This window comes from Thamnophis elegans, chromosome 6 (genome assembly GCF_009769535.1).
Source record: "Thamnophis elegans isolate rThaEle1 chromosome 6, rThaEle1.pri, whole genome shotgun sequence".
In the NCBI taxonomy this organism is placed as follows: Eukaryota; Metazoa; Chordata; class Lepidosauria; order Squamata; family Colubridae; genus Thamnophis; species Thamnophis elegans.
The window spans coordinates 22,651,370-22,669,684 of record NC_045546.1 but is presented as its reverse complement, the minus strand read 5'-3'; the positions used below and the strand labels follow the sequence as shown (position 1 = coordinate 22,669,684).

Below are 18,315 nucleotides of genomic sequence, written 5' to 3'. Positions count from 1 at the left end.
AAATGAAGCCAATAGATACCATATAGCTCATTGAATAATCTATAAAATATGCACCACAGGTCAGTGAGTAAGATTTTAAGCCACTAGCTAGTTTGGATAATGAAACGTCTGGAAGAAAACAAGCAAGTTCAGAGGGTTTCCATGGCTGACAGTGATTAAAATTTGGGTCTTCTTCTTTTTTCAATGCTTTAACTGCTACAATTATAGAATTATAACTTGTCAAATTCTGATAATTCCAAAATGCATGATTTTACACCTGAGCTACAAATATTCCCTTTTAATGGAAACTCTTTTAAGTGACCTATTGGTTATTATTGAAAGAGAGTGCCTTGAGCTCCTGGAGAAAAGTTGGGGCATAAATCTGGTAAACAAATAGTTCCCTTGCCTTATTTAAAAAGTAAATCTCTAATGGAACAGAAATATAGCTTTAATTCAATCATTTTATTTTATTTTGTTGCAATAGGTAGGGGAGGAAGAAAAATTCATATGAAAGTAATTCAAAGGATGTTGTATATTTTTATCTAGATAGATAACAACAGCATCAGTACAAAAATAAAAATCTTCTTATAAAGGTGTAATTAATAAAACAGTTTTGAACAAAGGCCATTTCAAAGTCTATTTCACTTTGGATGAAAGAGCCTGTTTGAAACGTCTCTTGAGGTCTTGCACGTTTGGAGATTTGGGACGCGGGATGATGGATGACCTTCTTTTGTCTCGGCTGCCGTAACTGTGCTGTTTACTAACTTCTTTGCAAAGGTATTGAAAGACATCGCATACACCTTGATAGTTATCACTCGTTGAGACTTCCAGAAACACAACACCCAGCTCATTGGCCAACTGTAGGCCATCATTTGCTGCAACCTGGCGAGAATGCATCAAATCCCCTTTGTTCCCTACAATGATGACTGGGGTTTTTGAGTCAGGGCGAATCTTCTGGATGTGTAGAAAAAGTGGCCGAATGAACTGGTAGCTATGACGGTCAGTAATTGAGTAGACCAAGAGAAAACCATCTGCCCACTTGAGACAACCAGAAACTGAATCTAGCGCTTGCGGTAAGTCTTCTTGGATCTGAAAAGAAGGAATGATTATTTGCATACATTTATAAAGAACAGAAAAGGTTTCAGTTGCAGACATAATTTCAATAAAGTACAGGGGTCCCCAAATGTGGCAATTTAAGACTTGTGGACTTCAACTTCCAGAATTCTCCAGCCAGCATAGCTCCAGCATAGGTGGCTGGAGAATTCTGGGAGAATTCTAGAGAATTCTGGGAGTTGAAGTCCACAAGACTTAAAGTTGCCAAGTTTGAAGACTTCTGATAAAGAAGTTCATCTCACAATTCAACTATTCAGTGTTCAACCTTGACCATCATATTTCAGACTGAAAGTTCTGAGAGCTACTAAAACTATTGGCAGTGATCATATTTGACTTCCTGACTGTTTGTTACAGGTAATCCTCTACTTACAATTGGTCATTTAGCAACCAGTCACAGTTACAACATTTCCCACCCCCAAAGCTACTTCATCCCAATTCTAAAGTTACAATATCCAGTGCCTCCCCCTGCCGCCAAACCCCAGTGGTCATACATAACAGAATTTTAGGCATGTGGTAACCAGTCCACATTTGCTCCATGGTCATCTAACCACAATTTACCAATTTATTTCTGGACACTAATATTTATTTTTTATTTCCAGAAGAAAACACCCCATAATAGCAATAGCAGTAGACTTATATACCGCTTCATAGGCCTTTCAGGCCTCTCTAAGCGGTTTACAGAGAGTCAGCATATTGCCCCCAACAATCTGGGTCCTCATTTTACCTACCTCGGAAGGATGGAAGGCTGAGTCAACCCTGAGCCGGTGAGATTTGAACCGCTGACCTGCTGATCTAGCAGTAGCCTGCAGTGCTGCATTTAACCACTGCGCCACCTTGGCTCTTGACTCAAACCCCATAGGAAACCTGGGTTTGCTTAATGACCACAGCCTTCATTCAACAACCAATGTGTTCACATAATGACCACTGCAAAAAAGGTGATAAAATCGGGTCTAGTAGCTGATGAGCAATTTTACTAGCGTCAGAACTTATGACCATAATTGCCTGACTCAGTTACTATCATAAGTTGAGAATCTTTAATGGCAGAACACTGCCTTAAGCAGCAAGAAATATTGAATAAATGAGGCAGGATGACTGCATAATAAAAGACGAATCAGCTTTTCCTACATTTGTTCTCCCTTCATTAAAAGTAATTGGAAGCAGCGAGCAAATGAAAATAAAATGAATAAATATGCAAATATGAAGAGCCCAATGTGTTTCTGTAACATAGAAGCAAATCCCATTTGACCATCAGAACCAATATATTTTTAAGATTATTTTGTACCTCCGGGCATCCTGGTGTGTCTTGGATCTGCAGAAACGTTTGGTCACCTTCTATATGAACAAGTCTTGAATATAGATTCCCTGGAAAAATGAACATGAAAGAAGCGAGTAAGAAACTTGTACTTATATTGGGGGCAAGAAATAACCTAGAGGAACTAGAACAACTACTGGTCTCCTTCATGTTGGCCCATGACACCCCAGAGGTCAGAAGTCCAGGAACCCAATACCGATTGGGGTCCTTAACACACACACACACACACACACACGCACCAGAATATGACTGCCAACAATTATACTGGTAGCAATCGGTCCCCATTTTGAATTGTGGAACATCTGAAAACTGGTGCAAATCCTAAACACTAATTAAACATGTGACCAAAATTTCTTAAATTCCACCCAAGTCTTGGGGGAAGGGAAGGAAACTCCCATCCTCACTTCAGATCACTATCTGCTGCTGTTTTTGTTCAACTACCCCCCCAAACATTGAGTGCAGTCCCCGTAGCCCCTATAAACCTTCTCCCCCTCCAAAAAAAACATTGAGTACAGACAGTCCCCCAACCTTCTTCCCAATTTATGCAGAAAAATCAATGCAGTGTAATGTTAAGATCAAGCTTCAGAATGGGATTCTGGAGCTTTAGCTGGTTGGTAAATAGCTTTCAGAGCCTTGTTTCTTCTTTCCCCTTCTTTCTAGGAGGCTAGATGGGAAAACACCTGCATTCCCACGTTTTTTAAACGTGAAGGTTCCCCTTGCACATATGTATGTGCTAGCCGTTCCTAACTCCAGGTGGCTCATCTCCCTTTCAAAGCCAAAGAGTCAGCACTGTCCGAAGACGTCTCTGTGGTCATGTGGCCGGCATGAGTAAATGCCGAAGGCGCACGGAATGCTGTTACCTTCCCACCAAAGGTGGTTCCTATTTTTTCTACTTGCATTTTTTACATGCTTTCAAACTGCTTAGTTGCCAGAAACTGGGACAAGTAACGGGAGCTCACTCGGTTATGCAGCGCTTAGGGATTCGAACCGCCAAACTGCCGACGACAAGCTCAGCGTCTCAGCCACTGAAAAAGTCCCTAAAGGAAGCGTGGCCAAAGCAGATTCCTTATGGCATAAAATGATGCTGCCCTCCCTCAGACCTCACAACTGGCTTGTGGAAAGGGAGAATCTTTAAGAAGAAAACTCACCCGTGTTGGGTTCATAGTCTCCAATAAACCTTTTGGTGAGGAACCGTACAATCATGGCTGGGGGGGAAAAGAGAGAGAATCTCGATGAGAAAACCAAATGAAGAGCTTTGATGCCTGTGGAAGCGTGGAGCAATTTTCTGCTTAACCCAAGAGTAGTTGATGTTCTGCTTGAAAAGGAGCCCTTTAAGCCACCCAACCAGTCTATGCGCCCATCCCAAAGTCCTCCCAGACAGCTGGATTTTCATTCACCGGCTGATGGGCGTTGCATTCCTCCATATGTGGACGGCATTGCGATGGGGACGGTAGCCAGGACTTCGCTTATCAAGGGTTTCCTCCCCTCCAACATTCCCACCTTTTCCCGGCTTCCACACAGAGCATCCTCATTTTATTATTTCTAGAGTAGAGCATCGTTTTTCCATCTTCTCTCCTCTGCCCCGATCTCAGTCACCGCGCCGGATCCTTCGCCCACCCAGATCCCCAAGCAGCCCAGCCGGACTCGCTTCCGCGGCACTTACCGCTCTTCCCCACGCCCCCTGTTCCGAGCACCGCCAATTTCACCTCCTTGACCAGGAACTCGGCGGGGCATTCTTGGATGGGCGCTAAAAGATAAGGTTGGGACATGATCGACGAGAACCGCATGGGAAACCGCCAGCCCTCCAGCCCCAGCAAGAGAAATAACGGGATCGGCAGCAGGAGCGGTTTTTAGCCCCAAAATACATGCAGAGCGCGGAGGCGAGGAACCAGCGCCGCCTCCAAGCGAAGCCCTGCCGCAGCTGCCGGGGAACCGCGGATTGCGCGGCGCTTTTAAAGTCAAGCCCAAGTGCGACAAAGCGCCACCTCCACCCCCGCCCCTCCTTGGGAAGCCCCGGCCCTGCGTACGCACAAGGGCGATCAGCTGTACGCACGCCTCCGTTCCCAGTACCAGCAGACCTAGACAATAGACATAGCTGGCGATGGACAAGAGATAGCGGGAGGGCAGGCGGGCTAATGGGGACAGTCTGCCCGAGGATTTTACCGGTGCATCGTAAAAGCCGGGTTTTATTTTGCGGTATTTGGGCTCTGGCTTCCGGTGGAGTGAATGTTCCGAAAACAACAAACGAATTTCCTTTTTTTCCCCTTACTGTGAAATGGGTGGGATCGCATCCTCGTCCCCGTTTAGGTTTTCTCCCGTGTAGTAAGCATCGCTCGCTCCCCAATTCGCATTGAAATGAATGAATGAAGCTTCGGGTGCGAAATTGTGACCCGTTTTGTTTGCGCGTTCTTTTGCTTATCTATGGGGACCTCACTGGTAATGTTAGATAGGTGGGTGGGTGGATGGATGGATGGATAGATGGATGATAGGTAGGTAGGTAGGTAGGTAGGTAGGTAGGTAGGTAGGTAGGTAGGTAGGTAGATAGATAGATAGATAGATAGATAGATAGATAGATAGATAGATAGATAGATAGATAGATAGATAGATAGAATTCTTTATTGGCCAAGTGTGATTGGACACACAAGGAATTTGTCTTTGGTGCTTATGCTCTCAGTATACATAAAAAGACATTAAAAATACATTCATCAAGAATCATAAGGTACGATGATACATAAGAAGGTACATAGGGTATAAATAAGCAATCAGGAAACAATCAATATCAATATAAATCGTAAGGATACAAGCAACAAAGTTACAGTCCTGCAGTCATAAGTGGGAGGAGATGGGTGATAGGAACGATGAGAAGACTAATACTAATAGTAATGCAGCCCTAGTGAATGGTTTGAGGTTTGAATGGTGAGGGAATTATTTGTTTAGCAGAGTGATTTTACTGTGTTTTCTGTCATCGATTTCATCTGCTTTTTTTTAAAGGAGGAGAAGGTATAGCTTACTTTAGAATGACTCTTCTGTGTTTTTTAAGAGGAGTGCCTTTTGCCAGGTGCAGAGATGTGTCACACAGGTAATCTTCAAAACGTTTCATTTCCATCTTTTATCTAATTTCCCTGAGAGTCTGAATAAAGGCAGCATCCTTGCAAAGCTTACATTGCTTTGAAGTTGTACATCAACATTGCAAATAGTGTAATTGCCATGGAAACAATAGTAGGCACAGCTTTAAGAGGCCTGGGGGGTGTATGTGTGGAGGGAAGAGAGATTACTCAGAATACCATTCGTATGGGAATTAAAGGCATAGTAATGCATTCATGCAAGGAGAATTTTACTGGGAGGGGTTGAACAAAAATTGAAGGTCATTCACAAAAGCATTTTTCTGCCACCTACTAGCAAAACCTTATCAAACGGATTCCAAAAGTAATTATGTATACTGGAATGGGACAATCCCTGTTTACTTAATTTAATTTATAAATATGATGACCATATTTTCTTTATATGTTCATTAGAATAAAAAGGTTTATAACTTAGTTTTATAAAAGAAAAATCCAGATCAAGAAACATAAAAACATTCTAATAAAAATATCTAAAATGAAACAGCGTATGTAAATTTGTTTTTAAAAAGACAATTCAGTTTCCATGTTTTTCACATGAATGTGAAAGCCTATATACATTATTCAGTGGCACCGTTTATTTGGTAAAAACCGAATCACACAAAAAAAGGACAAAAGTGAGTTTTTGAAAAATAAATCTACAAGACACTTTTCTGAATAAAGAGCCTTCCTTTATAATAATAAACACATAATCAGTGTAGTTATAGGCCATTTACTCCTAAGCGACTTTGGCTGGGTTACAATTAAAATACCTCATTCAGAATACAATCAGTCAGATCAGTAATGAAATGAATAATTAAAAGATTATTTTAAAACCTTGCTTGTAGTTGAATTATTGCTGGTTATGGTATCAGGTGAACTGATATCACAAGTTAAGCTGACTGAAAAGTTATAACGTTGAATTCTGATATAGTGTGCCAGATCATATCATCTTTGTTGTGAGTCTATTGATCCTCTACACAGGGGTGGCATAGAGCTATTGCTGGCACTTTCTTGAAAGATGGGCATTTCATCTTTTTCTCCTCCCTGCTTCTGGCAGGGCGTTTGCCCATTACTGCAAAGTATATCCCACCTGACCCACAGGAGTACATGGCTTTGTTCAAAAGATATGTGTAACACTCCAGTTGATGAAAATTGGGAAACACAACTACCTTTCTCCTGCTTGTAACTTCTTTGCATCTTGGCATGATCACATAGTTTGTTTTTCTGCCATTGATATGGTGTGGAGATGTAGCACTATAGCAATAGCACTTAGACTTATATACCGCTTGACAGTGCTTTATAGCCCTCTCTAAGCAGTTTACAGTCAGCATATATGCCCCCAACATTGGGTCCTCATTTTACCCACCTTGGAAGGATGGAAGGCTGAGTCAACCTTGAGCCTGGTGAGATTTGAACTGTCAAATTGCAGGCAGCCAGCAATCAGCAGAAGTAGTCTGCAGTACTGCACTCTTAACTACTGTGTCAACATGGCTCATTCCTGATGGAGAGAGGAAACTGCCATTAAAATCTGGTCCATATGTCCATATTATCCTAAAATTTGTAAAACAGGGCTTTCTTTGACTTGAGGAGATTGTATTTCATTCAAAAAATTCTGAAGAGAGCAGCCCCAACCTTTTGAAGTATAACTGTGGTCAGTAAAGCTGACTGAACAGTTGCAACATTGAATTCAAATACAGTGCACCAAGTGTGCCAGTTCATATCATCTTCGTTGTGACTCTCCATCTGAGGGCTGATGGACGGCCCAGGCTCCGCTTCTGTCTCTCTGCCAGCTCCATTCCCTCTTCCCCTTCGGAGCTGTCAGGTTGCCTTGATGCTGACCCGGACTCCCACTCCTCCTCCTTCTCTGATTTGGCTGCTAAAGGGGCCGGCGGCTGATAGGCCACAATATGAAGAAAATCTAAATGTGTGGTCCCTAAAGATCAACAACTTGATGGCCCATAATCATATTGCTTTCATTCTATAATAAACCTATATCACAAGAGATACATTACATAGCTAAACATCGCTGCCCAAGCTAATGTTTTTGCTGAAGGATTAAAATTGTGAATCACATTTTCTCCTCTGATTAAAGATAATAAGCACACATCCAATCATAATAAACGAGGCTATAGCCCTCCAGAGAAACACACTTCATGGCAGCAAATTTCACTGAATTTTTCAGGAAATGTAGATCTGAAATGGATGGAGCTATCATACTATCAATCCAAATCAAACATCATAATCCACAGAGGCTCGTATTCTGAGATGCAGCCTAATAATTGATCAGCTTCCATTTTAAATTGTTTTAATATGAACTCAGTGTTTGGCTCTGGAAATCATGCTAGGAGTCTACAAATGTGGGATGTATTAGCAGTTGCCAGAGAAATGGAGGAGTGGGAGAAATCTCTACAGGCAAAGAAGAAAACTCTTCAACAGAATGAAATGTTCATATTCTGGATTCTAGTCAGTCACCTAAGTCTTCTTCTCGGGCACTTCTAGAGCTATTTCCATGTCTCTGGTTTGCTCTCCAGCAATTAGTATTTCATGGGCACTGAACATGCTCAATTTTCATTGGGATAAATCAGAAGTATGTCAACCTTTTTCAGCCTAAGGGCTACATTTTGCAAAATATGATTGGTGAAAAAGATTACTGTATACCCAGCATTTTGTGGACATCTACCATGTTTCCCCGAAAACACAACCTACTCCAAAAATAAGCCTTAGCTTGATTTTTACTTGAGCGCCCAATATAAGCCCTACCTGCAAAATAAGCCCTAATTAAGACCCCACCCACTCCAGGGTGCAAGGGTACTTACCTTCGAACAGTTGCAGCCAGGCCTCACATACCCTGACACCTGCCTTGCCGGCCCATTTCTTCTGTAGCAGGCAAGGCTTTCCTGAAGGCCTCTGTAGCAGATAACAGAGCTCCGGGTCGATCCAGAGATCTGTTATCGGCTGCAGAGGTCTTCAGGAAAGCCTTGCCTCTCAGCGAAAAGGAGGCTGGGGGCAACAAGTGAGGTGAGTCAGTGAACATCTCCCCCCAAAAGGACGAGTTTTTGGCAAAAACGTGATGTGCGGAGGATTTAGGAGGCCAAAAACAGGCCTGGTTTTGGCTTGCAAAGTGCTTCCGGGGGCTGGAGAGGGTGAAAATGGGATACACAGAAGCCAAAAACTATTTTTTTTTCTTGTTTTCCTCCTCTAAATCTAGGTGCATCTTATAGTCTGGTACATCTTATAGTTTGAGTAAGTCAGTGGTGGGTTTCAATTTTTTTTAAGAACCTCTTCTATAGGTGTGCCCTGCCTTCTGAGAGTGGCTTGCCAGCCATGTGGCTGAGTGGGAGTGGCTTACCAGCCATGTGACTGGGTGGGCATGGCCAACTTGTAAAATGTGGTGAAATTCACTTAACGCTCTTGCTTAGCAATCAAAATGTTGGCTCAGAAACGCTGGCATTTGAAGCACGCAAGTCTTAAAGCTGTCAAGTTACGAGACCCTTGCACCCCTAACCCCAGGGGTGTTCAAACTTGACAGCTTAAGACTTGTGGACTTCAATTCCCAGAATTCCTCCTCTTGCTCTTCATCTTGATGATGTGCGGATGGGAGGGAGCTGGAACCAGTTCTAAATGGCACTATAGATTTGTGGAATCTCTTCTATAGAAGAGGTTAGAACTGGCAGGAACCCACCGCTGGAGTAAATCATGGGTTATTTAGTGAACTCTGGTTAAGCAAGCAGACGTATTGTGCTGCATGAACACAGCCTGTGCATAGACTAGATGCGCTGCGTGCTAGCTTTTCAAATGCCCAGTTAATGCTGCTGTAAGAGGCACCTAATAATGTATCCAAGGATGAAGCCAATTCTCCACATTTTTTTGAAGTTTAGAGTCTAAAATCTTGTTGTTCTCCAACAACAGCTTTCCTTTTACCTTTGGCTTAGCCTGCCCTACTTGATCTCAACAGCTGCCTTTGTAGGTAGGCAGATGTGCTTGAAACATGCATAGTCCAGGAAAAACTGCCTTTTGCACTAACAAAATTAGCTGTTTGTTGTGCGAGAAAGAACAATGACTCAATCTCAGGAAAGAAGGTTAAGTGACAGATGTGGGGGTGAGAGGAAGAACTGATACAAAATGAAATGATAGATACAATAGGAACAAATAAGGAGGGGCCTTTGAAGATTCAGAAACATTAAAAAAAAGACTGGAAAATATGAAGTGAAGAATACAAAAGGTTCACCAAGACAAAAGCCTACAGGTGACAATGTACACCCTCAACGTTACAAAACATGACATCAAAAGTTCAGTGACTAATCATTACAAATTAAGCTCCCCTGCAAGCTTCATTTACAACTTCTTTGCAGCCACCAATCTCCACTCCCCAATTTTTACTAATGATTCATGCCAATTGGGACTAATTTATGTATGGCTTTTAGTAATGGGGGGTGGAGGACATATCAAGCAACTTTTGTAGATTTCTCTGATAGTACAATTCCAACCAGATCAGCATTTCTAAAAACAAAACAGAACACTATTATTGGGAAAGGTGTTACAATATCTTAAAATATCTGTGGCTCCAGAATTAACACTTCAACCACTCTAGCCATAACTCAGTGTAGTGGCATTTTGTTACCACTTGGCAATAGTGGACAGAAATTCCTTAGAGGCCATATATCTAAATTAAGGTGTGCATCAAAGGTAAATCTTAAAATTAGTTCTAACTGAAACAAGAGTTTGTCTGAAATGAATCAAATGCCGGCCTCTGTCATCTTGGTTAGGGATAAGAATGGCAGTGTCCTGATTCACACAATATAGGAAATTTGTGGGATTTAGGCTTAAAACATTTGCATCCAATCATTGTAATTTATGAACCAATTTATGACTTTGTATTGAAAGAATTGTAGCATATTCCATAAACCATGAATAAACCTGATTCGCACAGGTTCAGTAGAACCGGTTCAGTAGAACCGGTAGCTAACTTTTTGTGGTTTGGTGAACTGGCTGAATAGCGTGCCTCCCCACACCTGGCATCACCTCGCCCTTCCCCTCGCAGCCACTCCTTGCCTGACTACCTGGCTGCTCACTCAGCTACTCGCCCGGCTGGGCAGCAGAGCCAGTAGCTGGATGTGACGAGCAGTGGCTGGGAGGTAAGGGGCGAGGCATGGCCGGGCATGGCGAGAGGTGCCCCTCAACGTGATGTCAAGCTGGCCACACCTACCCAGTCACATGTCAAGATGGCCACACCCACCATCACCCAGACACGCCTACCTAGCCGGTCATTGAGGCAGAGAACCGGTTGTCAAATTATTTGAATCCCACCAGTGACTAATTAAGCTCACAATTGATTCTAAGTAGTGACAATAGAAAAGGAGCTCCAGATTTTACAATCATTTTTGTGGCAGTTATTAAGTGCCATGGCCATTAAGCAAGCCCATGGTTTGCTATAGGGTGGTTTTTGCTGTAAGTAAGTAAATACGGGTTTCCATCATAGTTCTGCTCTGGTGCTTTACAGCCCTAAGCAGTTTACAGAGTCAGCATATGCATATATTGTCTAAATACATTGTGGAAGGGGACAAGGATAAAAAACGTTCTCTCCCACCCGTTTTTCTCTGCATTTAAATGTTGAAATATTTCATCGATTATATAATTTCCCTATTGTTCTGACATGCTCGTAACTGCTCAAAACCCCCAAATCAACTAAGCAATCCCTCAAAGTCTAAAGCCTGTTCCAAAACTCATTCTGTCAAGCAGTTTGTAAAGGCAGTTGAAGTCCCACCATTTAAAGGGCACAAAGCACAAGTGCTTATTTTGCTGGAAATCAAACATTGTAGTCATATGAAGCTTGCCTGATTTCAGTTTCAAGATCAGGTCTCCTGCAGTAGAAAAGTTGAAATTTGTGTGAAAAGGGTTGCCTTATGTACAGCAACCAGTCAGAATATTTGGTTTATATACACATCACTAAAGTATAATCAACAGGTTTACACATATACAGTATTAACCAAGCCAAAGATATGCAGTTTAATGGTAGGTTCCAATTAAGCACAACTTTATAAAAATGCCTGTCTTTTGTCAGCTGTAATAGTTGGCTTGCCACTGCTTTCCTCTGGAATACTTTGCTGGCTTTCTAGTCTAGCCCCCACCGTAATATTTCCTGGGAGTGTCTCCCATTAACGTACTAACCTCAGTTAACTTTGAGGTAAGTTAATACGTGCTGCCTCTTTTGGCTTGACTTAAATTTGTCTGAATGTTACCACCAAGGAGAGGGATGTTCTGTCCCCAGACGTCCTATCAAACAATGCCATCATATTTGATACCAAACATAATAGATGTACATGATCTATTATTTGATTAGTAACATTTTATCAGACTTGCTAACTTATAACACACATATCTTATCCATATTTTTTCTTAAATTGGAAAATTAATTCATCTTCTCAGGGTTTGCTCCTACCTGTCACTCATTCCATTGTGTTAAATCTTAAAAAACAAACAAACCCTGGAGTTATTTGTGAGTTTTTCATGTTCATCAAAGTGGGGTATGAAGCTTTTAAATGGGAAAACATTTCTGAATACAGAATACAAGTGGACAATATTCATTTAGTAGTTCTCACGTCAGATTTTTACAAACTTGTGATCTGAATGTCACGATCAATTTCAGACTAATTCATACTACTAGGATTCCCTGACATTGGTGGGTAAGGAAGAGAGGTGAGATACTTTTAGTAGTTCGTGCAAATAACAGATATAGTGCCAAATTATCAAGAATGGAGAGTATCTTATTAGAAAACCAAAAAAAGAATTTGAGAAATGTGCTAGTTTCTCAAAAATAATTGAAACAGAATCAGCAATGTTTTTTACAAACCTCATTCTTTAGATTTATAACTCCAATATTTTCTATCTTTAACACATTTTTAATTTAGAATATACTGGGAAGTAATTGTAAGAATATTCCTGTTTATTTATAAAAACTAGTTGAAGGCTACCAACAGACAAGTAATTTATGGTTCACAGAAAAATAGCTGCCTCTTAGTCTGCCCATAATTAATTGTATGCTGAATTATAACATAAAGAGTAAATAATAGAAATACAGAACTTTCAATTCAGAAATAATAATTTTGAATACGCAAACAAGTGCTTCAATTCCTTTCAAGTTATTTTATTTTGTTCATACAGACTATGCCATGAATTCATAAGGAATTGGTTCCAGCAACTCTGGCTCTTTGTTATTGGTTCTAACAAAGTGAGCTTCTCTTGGAGGTGCAGGCTGTAAAGAAGAATACAAAAGAAGTGTGTTACAACAATGCAAGATATATCAAAAAAAATTTTTTACTGAGCATTTTCTACCACTACACACTTAATAATTAGGTCACTTTGTCTTCACTCAAAATTAGGAACATATCTTAAGAGCAAAGACAAAAAAAAATTATATAGTCTTTTATATTTGAGAAATTAAGCTAGTTCTTTTAATAAGGTGACCGACAACTTTAAAATCATTTTTTGACTCTTCGTGCCCCCTTTGATTTTCCCCCCAATTTAGCTTGTTATGAACAGTAGACAATAGATCAAGACATGCAGTAACATTTAAACACTATATAAATTAAAGACATGATATTTTATTTACAGATAGTTCCCAACCTACAACCAGACAGTTATTCAACGCTACAATAGAATCCTCCCCAGAGAAGCTTATGGCCTGCTTTTGAAATTATGATGATCACACACTCCATGCACAACTGCACTTGGGACAGTTGGTAATTGGTTCATAGTTAAGGCTATTTGCAGTATCCCAGTCACCTAATCACAAATTGCAACATTTTTCACCAGTTTCCAACAGGAAAAATGCCCATTGGGGAAAACTGATTTGCCTAATCACCATGGAATTTGCTTAAAAATCAGGTCTGGTTATTTGACTAATGACTGCACTTCCAAGCTCAATTATGTTCGCAAGTTGAAGACTACCTGTATGTCAACTAGCTCTCCCTTATGTGAGATCTGACAGGGATAATGTATATGACATTAGATAATGTAACATTTTTGTCTTGTTACAAATTTAAACAACTCTCAACATTTTTGTCTAGTTACATACAAGGTGTTTTTCAAAGTAACTTTAGATTTAGAACCAACTACCGTATTTGAGATATATTCTCAATGTTACCTGGCGTTTTAACTCAAACCAAGTGCCCTTTTCCTTTGCTTCATTTTTCTTCCTTTCATTTTCCTTCACACGCTGCAAAAAACTGTCTCTGCTCTTAGAATGCTTAATGTGTTCAATGCGCACGTTGATTCTCTTAGCAAGGATCTTGCCTCTAGGAGAAAAAAAGATATGGGCACAGTCAGAGTTTTATCAATTTTTTTTAATAAGCAAGAACTAGATCACTGAGATCAAGTCAGCAAAGCTCTATTGTCTGACATTTCCAAACTATATATTGTTGCAGAAGAGACTCAGCATCTGTTTCCTCTGACAGGATCCAAGCCAGTTAAATATAATCTGGCTGGGTTTTAAAAGGATAATTGCTGTAACCCCCCCTGAATGACCAATTAAGACAAGAAATGTCTAATTGGTAAAGTGAAGGGGGAAACAGACATATCTTAACATAACATTCAGTAATGAGGAATAAAGTCGAAAATAAGGAGAGCACTTACTTAACCTTCTTGTTCACAATAATGCCCACAGCATGCTGAGTAATGTTATATACTCTTCCAGTCTTGCCATGGTAACATTTGTGGGGCATGCCTTTTTGAACTGTTCCTGTGCCCTGTTAGTACAAAAAGTTACACCATAAATAGTTATAAATAAAAATGCCTGAGAATGAAAAAATCTTGGGAAAGGACATCAAAGAATTATTTACAACTGAATGCCAGTGTTCTTAAATTAATGAATATAATTGCTGCTCTGCCCACATAGTATAAGCTTTTCTAGTCAAATCAGAACAAGCTTGCTTACTAAGTCAGCTACTCAAGAATGATTAAACGATTTTCTGTTTTAACTGAACCCCAATCTTCCAGTAATTTTATTAATCAGCCACCAAATTATAAATGGTATCGGCAGAATTTATGAGCCCAATGAATCACACATGGCTTACTAATCACATCATATCTTTATTACATTATAAATCAGTATAAACCCCTATCCTAATTTTATTATTTTGTCTGGGGGCCTAAGTTTTCTGGAGAGCTAGATAATGTCTCTGGTTTGCTTTCAGTGCCGGTGAAATGTTTTGCTCAGTTTGCTTTACTTATTACAAAGCAATCATAGGAGAGATTCATCATCAAGCACCAGAGCATTAAAATAATGTAATGCAGCATTACAAAATCAGACAGTCAAATTAGGCTTTGCGCTAAGAATTCAGCAAAAATTTAACCCAGGCCATTTGATTAAAGTTACACATTAGAAAAAATATCACTAGTATTTTTCAAGAAACAAAACTATATCCAATCTCAAGTGAAATACTGCACATCTGATTACAGATGCTCCATTACAACCACACAATTTTTACTTTTAAAAAATTGTATATATTTATTATTTTTAAATAAACAAATATTAATTAAATTAATACAACAAATTAAATATTAGATACCCAAGCACTCACAAAGTTCAGCAATATAATTTGAAGACAACTGTTTATCCTTTTATATTATGGTGTTTTACACTTTTATTTTAATAAAGTAATAACAGTTGTGTAACATAATTTTAGTTTCAGGAAAGTAATTTTTAAAGAAACATACCTTAATATCAACAATATCACCCTTCTTATAGATTCGCATGTAGGTAGCAAGAGGGACAACACCTTTTTAAAAAATGCAACAATTACTTACATTTTAGTTAATTTAATTTCATGTACTTTAATACCCCAATCCTGTATTAAGGATTAAAATTAAAAATAGAATTAAGGAATTATTTCACCCAATAATGATCAACAGTAGGCATTAGGCAAACGTAACAGTGAATTTTAAATTATGTGATGATATTCCTTTAACTATAGTGCATGTTATATAATTCACACAGGTAAGGGATTCAACCAACATTATTTCCATCATTTTATTAAATTTAACTGGCTCAATAAATTTTACTTACCATGTTTGCGAAAGGGTCTTGAGAACATATAACGCGTCCCTCTCCTCTTTCCCTTTGTGTTTGTCATCTTGACAGATCACTGTAAGAGTAATCAATTTACAACAATTCAGACAAAAGAAATATAAAGATAACTGTGTTAAGTTTAAATGGATTTTCTTGTAAATACTAAAATAGTGATGCTTTATTATTATTGAACACATGACTGTAATGAAGAGAATTTATGTCAGAAAAAAACATTTTCAGCTCTTGAAATCTTGTAAAATTAAATTGAGCTTGGTAATTTGTATATGAATTGAACAAGCCCTGCCAAAATACAACTTCCACACAAAATCCTTTAAGTGTCAAATTCTTATAAGGACCCCCAAGTATGATTGAGCATTTTAATGGCTTTCTCAGAAGTAGAAAGATAGCCTATTTTAAAGACACTTACACTCTTACTTATTCAGCTAAGATGGATATACTATACATATGGGATTTGCCTGTGGCAGTCTACACTAGATCAGTGTTTTTCAACCTTTTTTGTGCAAAGGCACTTTTTTCATGAAAAAAATCATGAGGCACACCACCATTAGAAAATGCTAAAAAAATTTAACTCTGTGCCTATATTGACTATATATAAAGTAATTTTCCCACGGCACACCTTGTACTATGTCACGGCACACTAGTGTGCCGCGGCACAGTGGTTGAAAAACACTGCACTAGATCACCCTTTCCCTATTCAATACCCTGGACTTTTCCTACTTCATCTACCATACCCAGCAGCCAGGATGGAATAGCCTAGTATACAAAGCAAGTGTCTCAAATGTTGATCTGTTCTAGATACACTGTTCAAAATTTAATTCTCTCCGTCCCAAATTATCCAACTGAATAATTTGAAAGTAAACAAATCTTAATAAAATGCAAGTACAGAAAAACAAAGTTTTTGCTTTAGTAATCTAATTGTAGTTACTTTGACGTACAACACCAGAATTGTAGCAATAATTAGGACTCAACTGAATGCAACAAGAATTTCTGAAATTAAAACAGCAATCTCCACTCCGATCCCATCACATTAGACTAACAAGTAAAGGACTGCAAATGTAGCCTTCTCCCTTAAGGAGAGGGAGCCTTTCTGGCCTAGAAAAAACATTACAAAGATCTGAGCTTTGTCTTTTCTGAATGTGGTAACCTCTCCCCACACTTACTGCAATGCAACCCAGAAGAAAAGTATTAGCAAGAGAAGTAACTAAACTTCAAGCAATTCAAAAGATCGTGGGTTGAAGCGTTAAAAAGGACCGCCATATTTTTAAGTCTAATTTTTAAAAAAGTTAAATCGATGCGCCAGATCACTTCCCAAGACCTACGATCATATCCTTGCACGTCGATCAGGAATACTCCCCCAATTGATGGCCTCCCAAATAAGCCAATTCGCAACCGATCTGACGGTAGGCACCAGGTTAGAGAAACCCACGTCGACCAGTTTCAACTTCTTGGGGGGAAATATACGCAACTCTGCCATGCCAAATCGCAGATGGACTCATGATGGAGCGATTGTGTTTACTATTTTTCTCGAGGCTGGAGGGGACATCTCTCTCCCGCCCTCACTGCATTCAAACCACGTGCTTCAAGTTACTAAACTTTATTTTTATTTTATTCTTATTATTTGTCGAGCATGTGTAAGGTAACAGATACAAGTATAAACATGATTATGAATACATGAAACGGATACGAATAAATGGGCACTTTGGTGCGTACCGTCAATGTCCCCATTTATTCGTATCCGTTTCACGTATTTAGTCAGAGAAAGCTCTTAGGCTTATTAAATGCAAAGCTGGGCTCTTCCCAAGCGCTGGGCTACCAGAGGGGGAGGGAGAAGAGCAGGCCTCTCGTCAGCAGGGCTTTTGCCTTAGCCACGTGCGCCTGGATGCCCTCCTTTCTCCCGCCGCTGCCGCTGCCCGTACTTCACTTCTGGCCCGGATCTGACTCCGTTCTCTCGCTCTTCTATCTTCCTAGCCTCCCCGCCCGGCTCCTCTCATCCCCTTCGCTTCCCTACGCCTCCCCGCCGCTCTCCGCCCGGCCTTTATATCTGCCCGCCGCTCCGAGCCCACCATCTCAAAACAGCCCAGGCCCTCCCGGATCCCAGCGAGCCGGGTTTCCTTTCACCCGTTTCTCCGGCCAGCCCCAAGGCTACCGTTCCCCTCCCGCCACCCTCCGCATACCGGGGCCCGACGGAAAAAAAGAGCAGCCCAACTGCAGCGGGTACCTTCAAGATGGCGTCCACAGGCCGAAAAGAAAGAAGGCGGCGCTTCGCCAGGTCTCCGCGCCTCTCTTCCGGTTTAGCGCGAGGAAGGGAGGGACTAATCTGACCCGCGCCTGTCTTTAAAGCGCCCGATTGAAAAACGGTTTCGCAGAAATACCTGGTTGGAGTGGTGGTGGGGGAACTGACTATATTCTCGCCGCAAGTTGAAGGAAATAGGAAGGAGGCAAATATTTAAGTCGCCCCAAAATAAATGTTCTGGGTTTTCTTAGGTGTTACGATACTGAACTGGAGCAGGCACTGCTTTAGACAGCTTTCTGGGAGGGCACTCATATGAGGCTAAGAAAAAAAGGCGGGGTGTTTGTACTGTTGGCCATAAGTGGGAGGTTTGGGGACAACTCGATGCCGTCCCATAGGCAGCAGTTCTGCGGTCCTGTTTCTTGCGTAGTGGATTAAGGTTGAAGCTCGCTCAGACAGGATTAAATAAACCAGCACAATAGAAGAGGAATAG

General features: G+C 40.4%; 2 protein-coding genes and 2 non-coding genes across 5 annotated transcripts; all 4 read right to left on the bottom strand.

Moving 5' to 3' along the window:
• Positions 1-615: 615 nt before the first annotated feature.
• On the bottom strand, positions 616-4,191 carry LOC116509856 (ras-like protein family member 11A). Its single transcript, XM_032219136.1, has 4 exons — positions 4,068-4,191; positions 3,553-3,609; positions 2,375-2,454; positions 616-1,068 (listed from the first exon to the last, which is right to left on the bottom strand). The coding sequence occupies exons 1-4, from the start codon at positions 4,189-4,191 to the stop codon at positions 616-618; spliced, it is 714 nt and encodes a 237-aa protein (XP_032075027.1).
• Positions 4,192-12,628: 8,437 nt separating this feature from the next.
• Positions 12,629-17,846, bottom strand: LOC116510650 (60S ribosomal protein L21). 2 transcript variants are annotated; one of them, XM_032220277.1, is made up of 6 exons: positions 17,767-17,846; positions 15,569-15,647; positions 15,220-15,281; positions 14,137-14,249; positions 13,649-13,799; positions 12,629-12,757 (listed from the first exon to the last, which is right to left on the bottom strand). In XM_032220277.1, the coding sequence occupies exons 2-6, from the start codon at positions 15,633-15,635 to the stop codon at positions 12,668-12,670; spliced, it is 483 nt and encodes a 160-aa protein (XP_032076168.1). In that variant the 5' UTR covers positions 15,636-15,647; positions 17,767-17,846; the 3' UTR covers positions 12,629-12,667. The 2 variants fall into 2 exon arrangements, with proteins under 2 accessions (XP_032076168.1, XP_032076169.1); XM_032220278.1 differs by having other exon boundaries at positions 17,811-17,836.
• Positions 13,941-14,073, bottom strand: LOC116510855. The gene has a single exon (XR_004255689.1). It is a non-coding gene; the product is annotated as a small nucleolar RNA SNORA27 (small nucleolar RNA).
• On the bottom strand, positions 14,688-14,769 carry LOC116510845. Its single transcript, XR_004255681.1, has one exon. It is a non-coding gene; the product is annotated as a small nucleolar RNA SNORD102 (small nucleolar RNA).
• Positions 17,847-18,315: the final 469 nt, after the last annotated feature.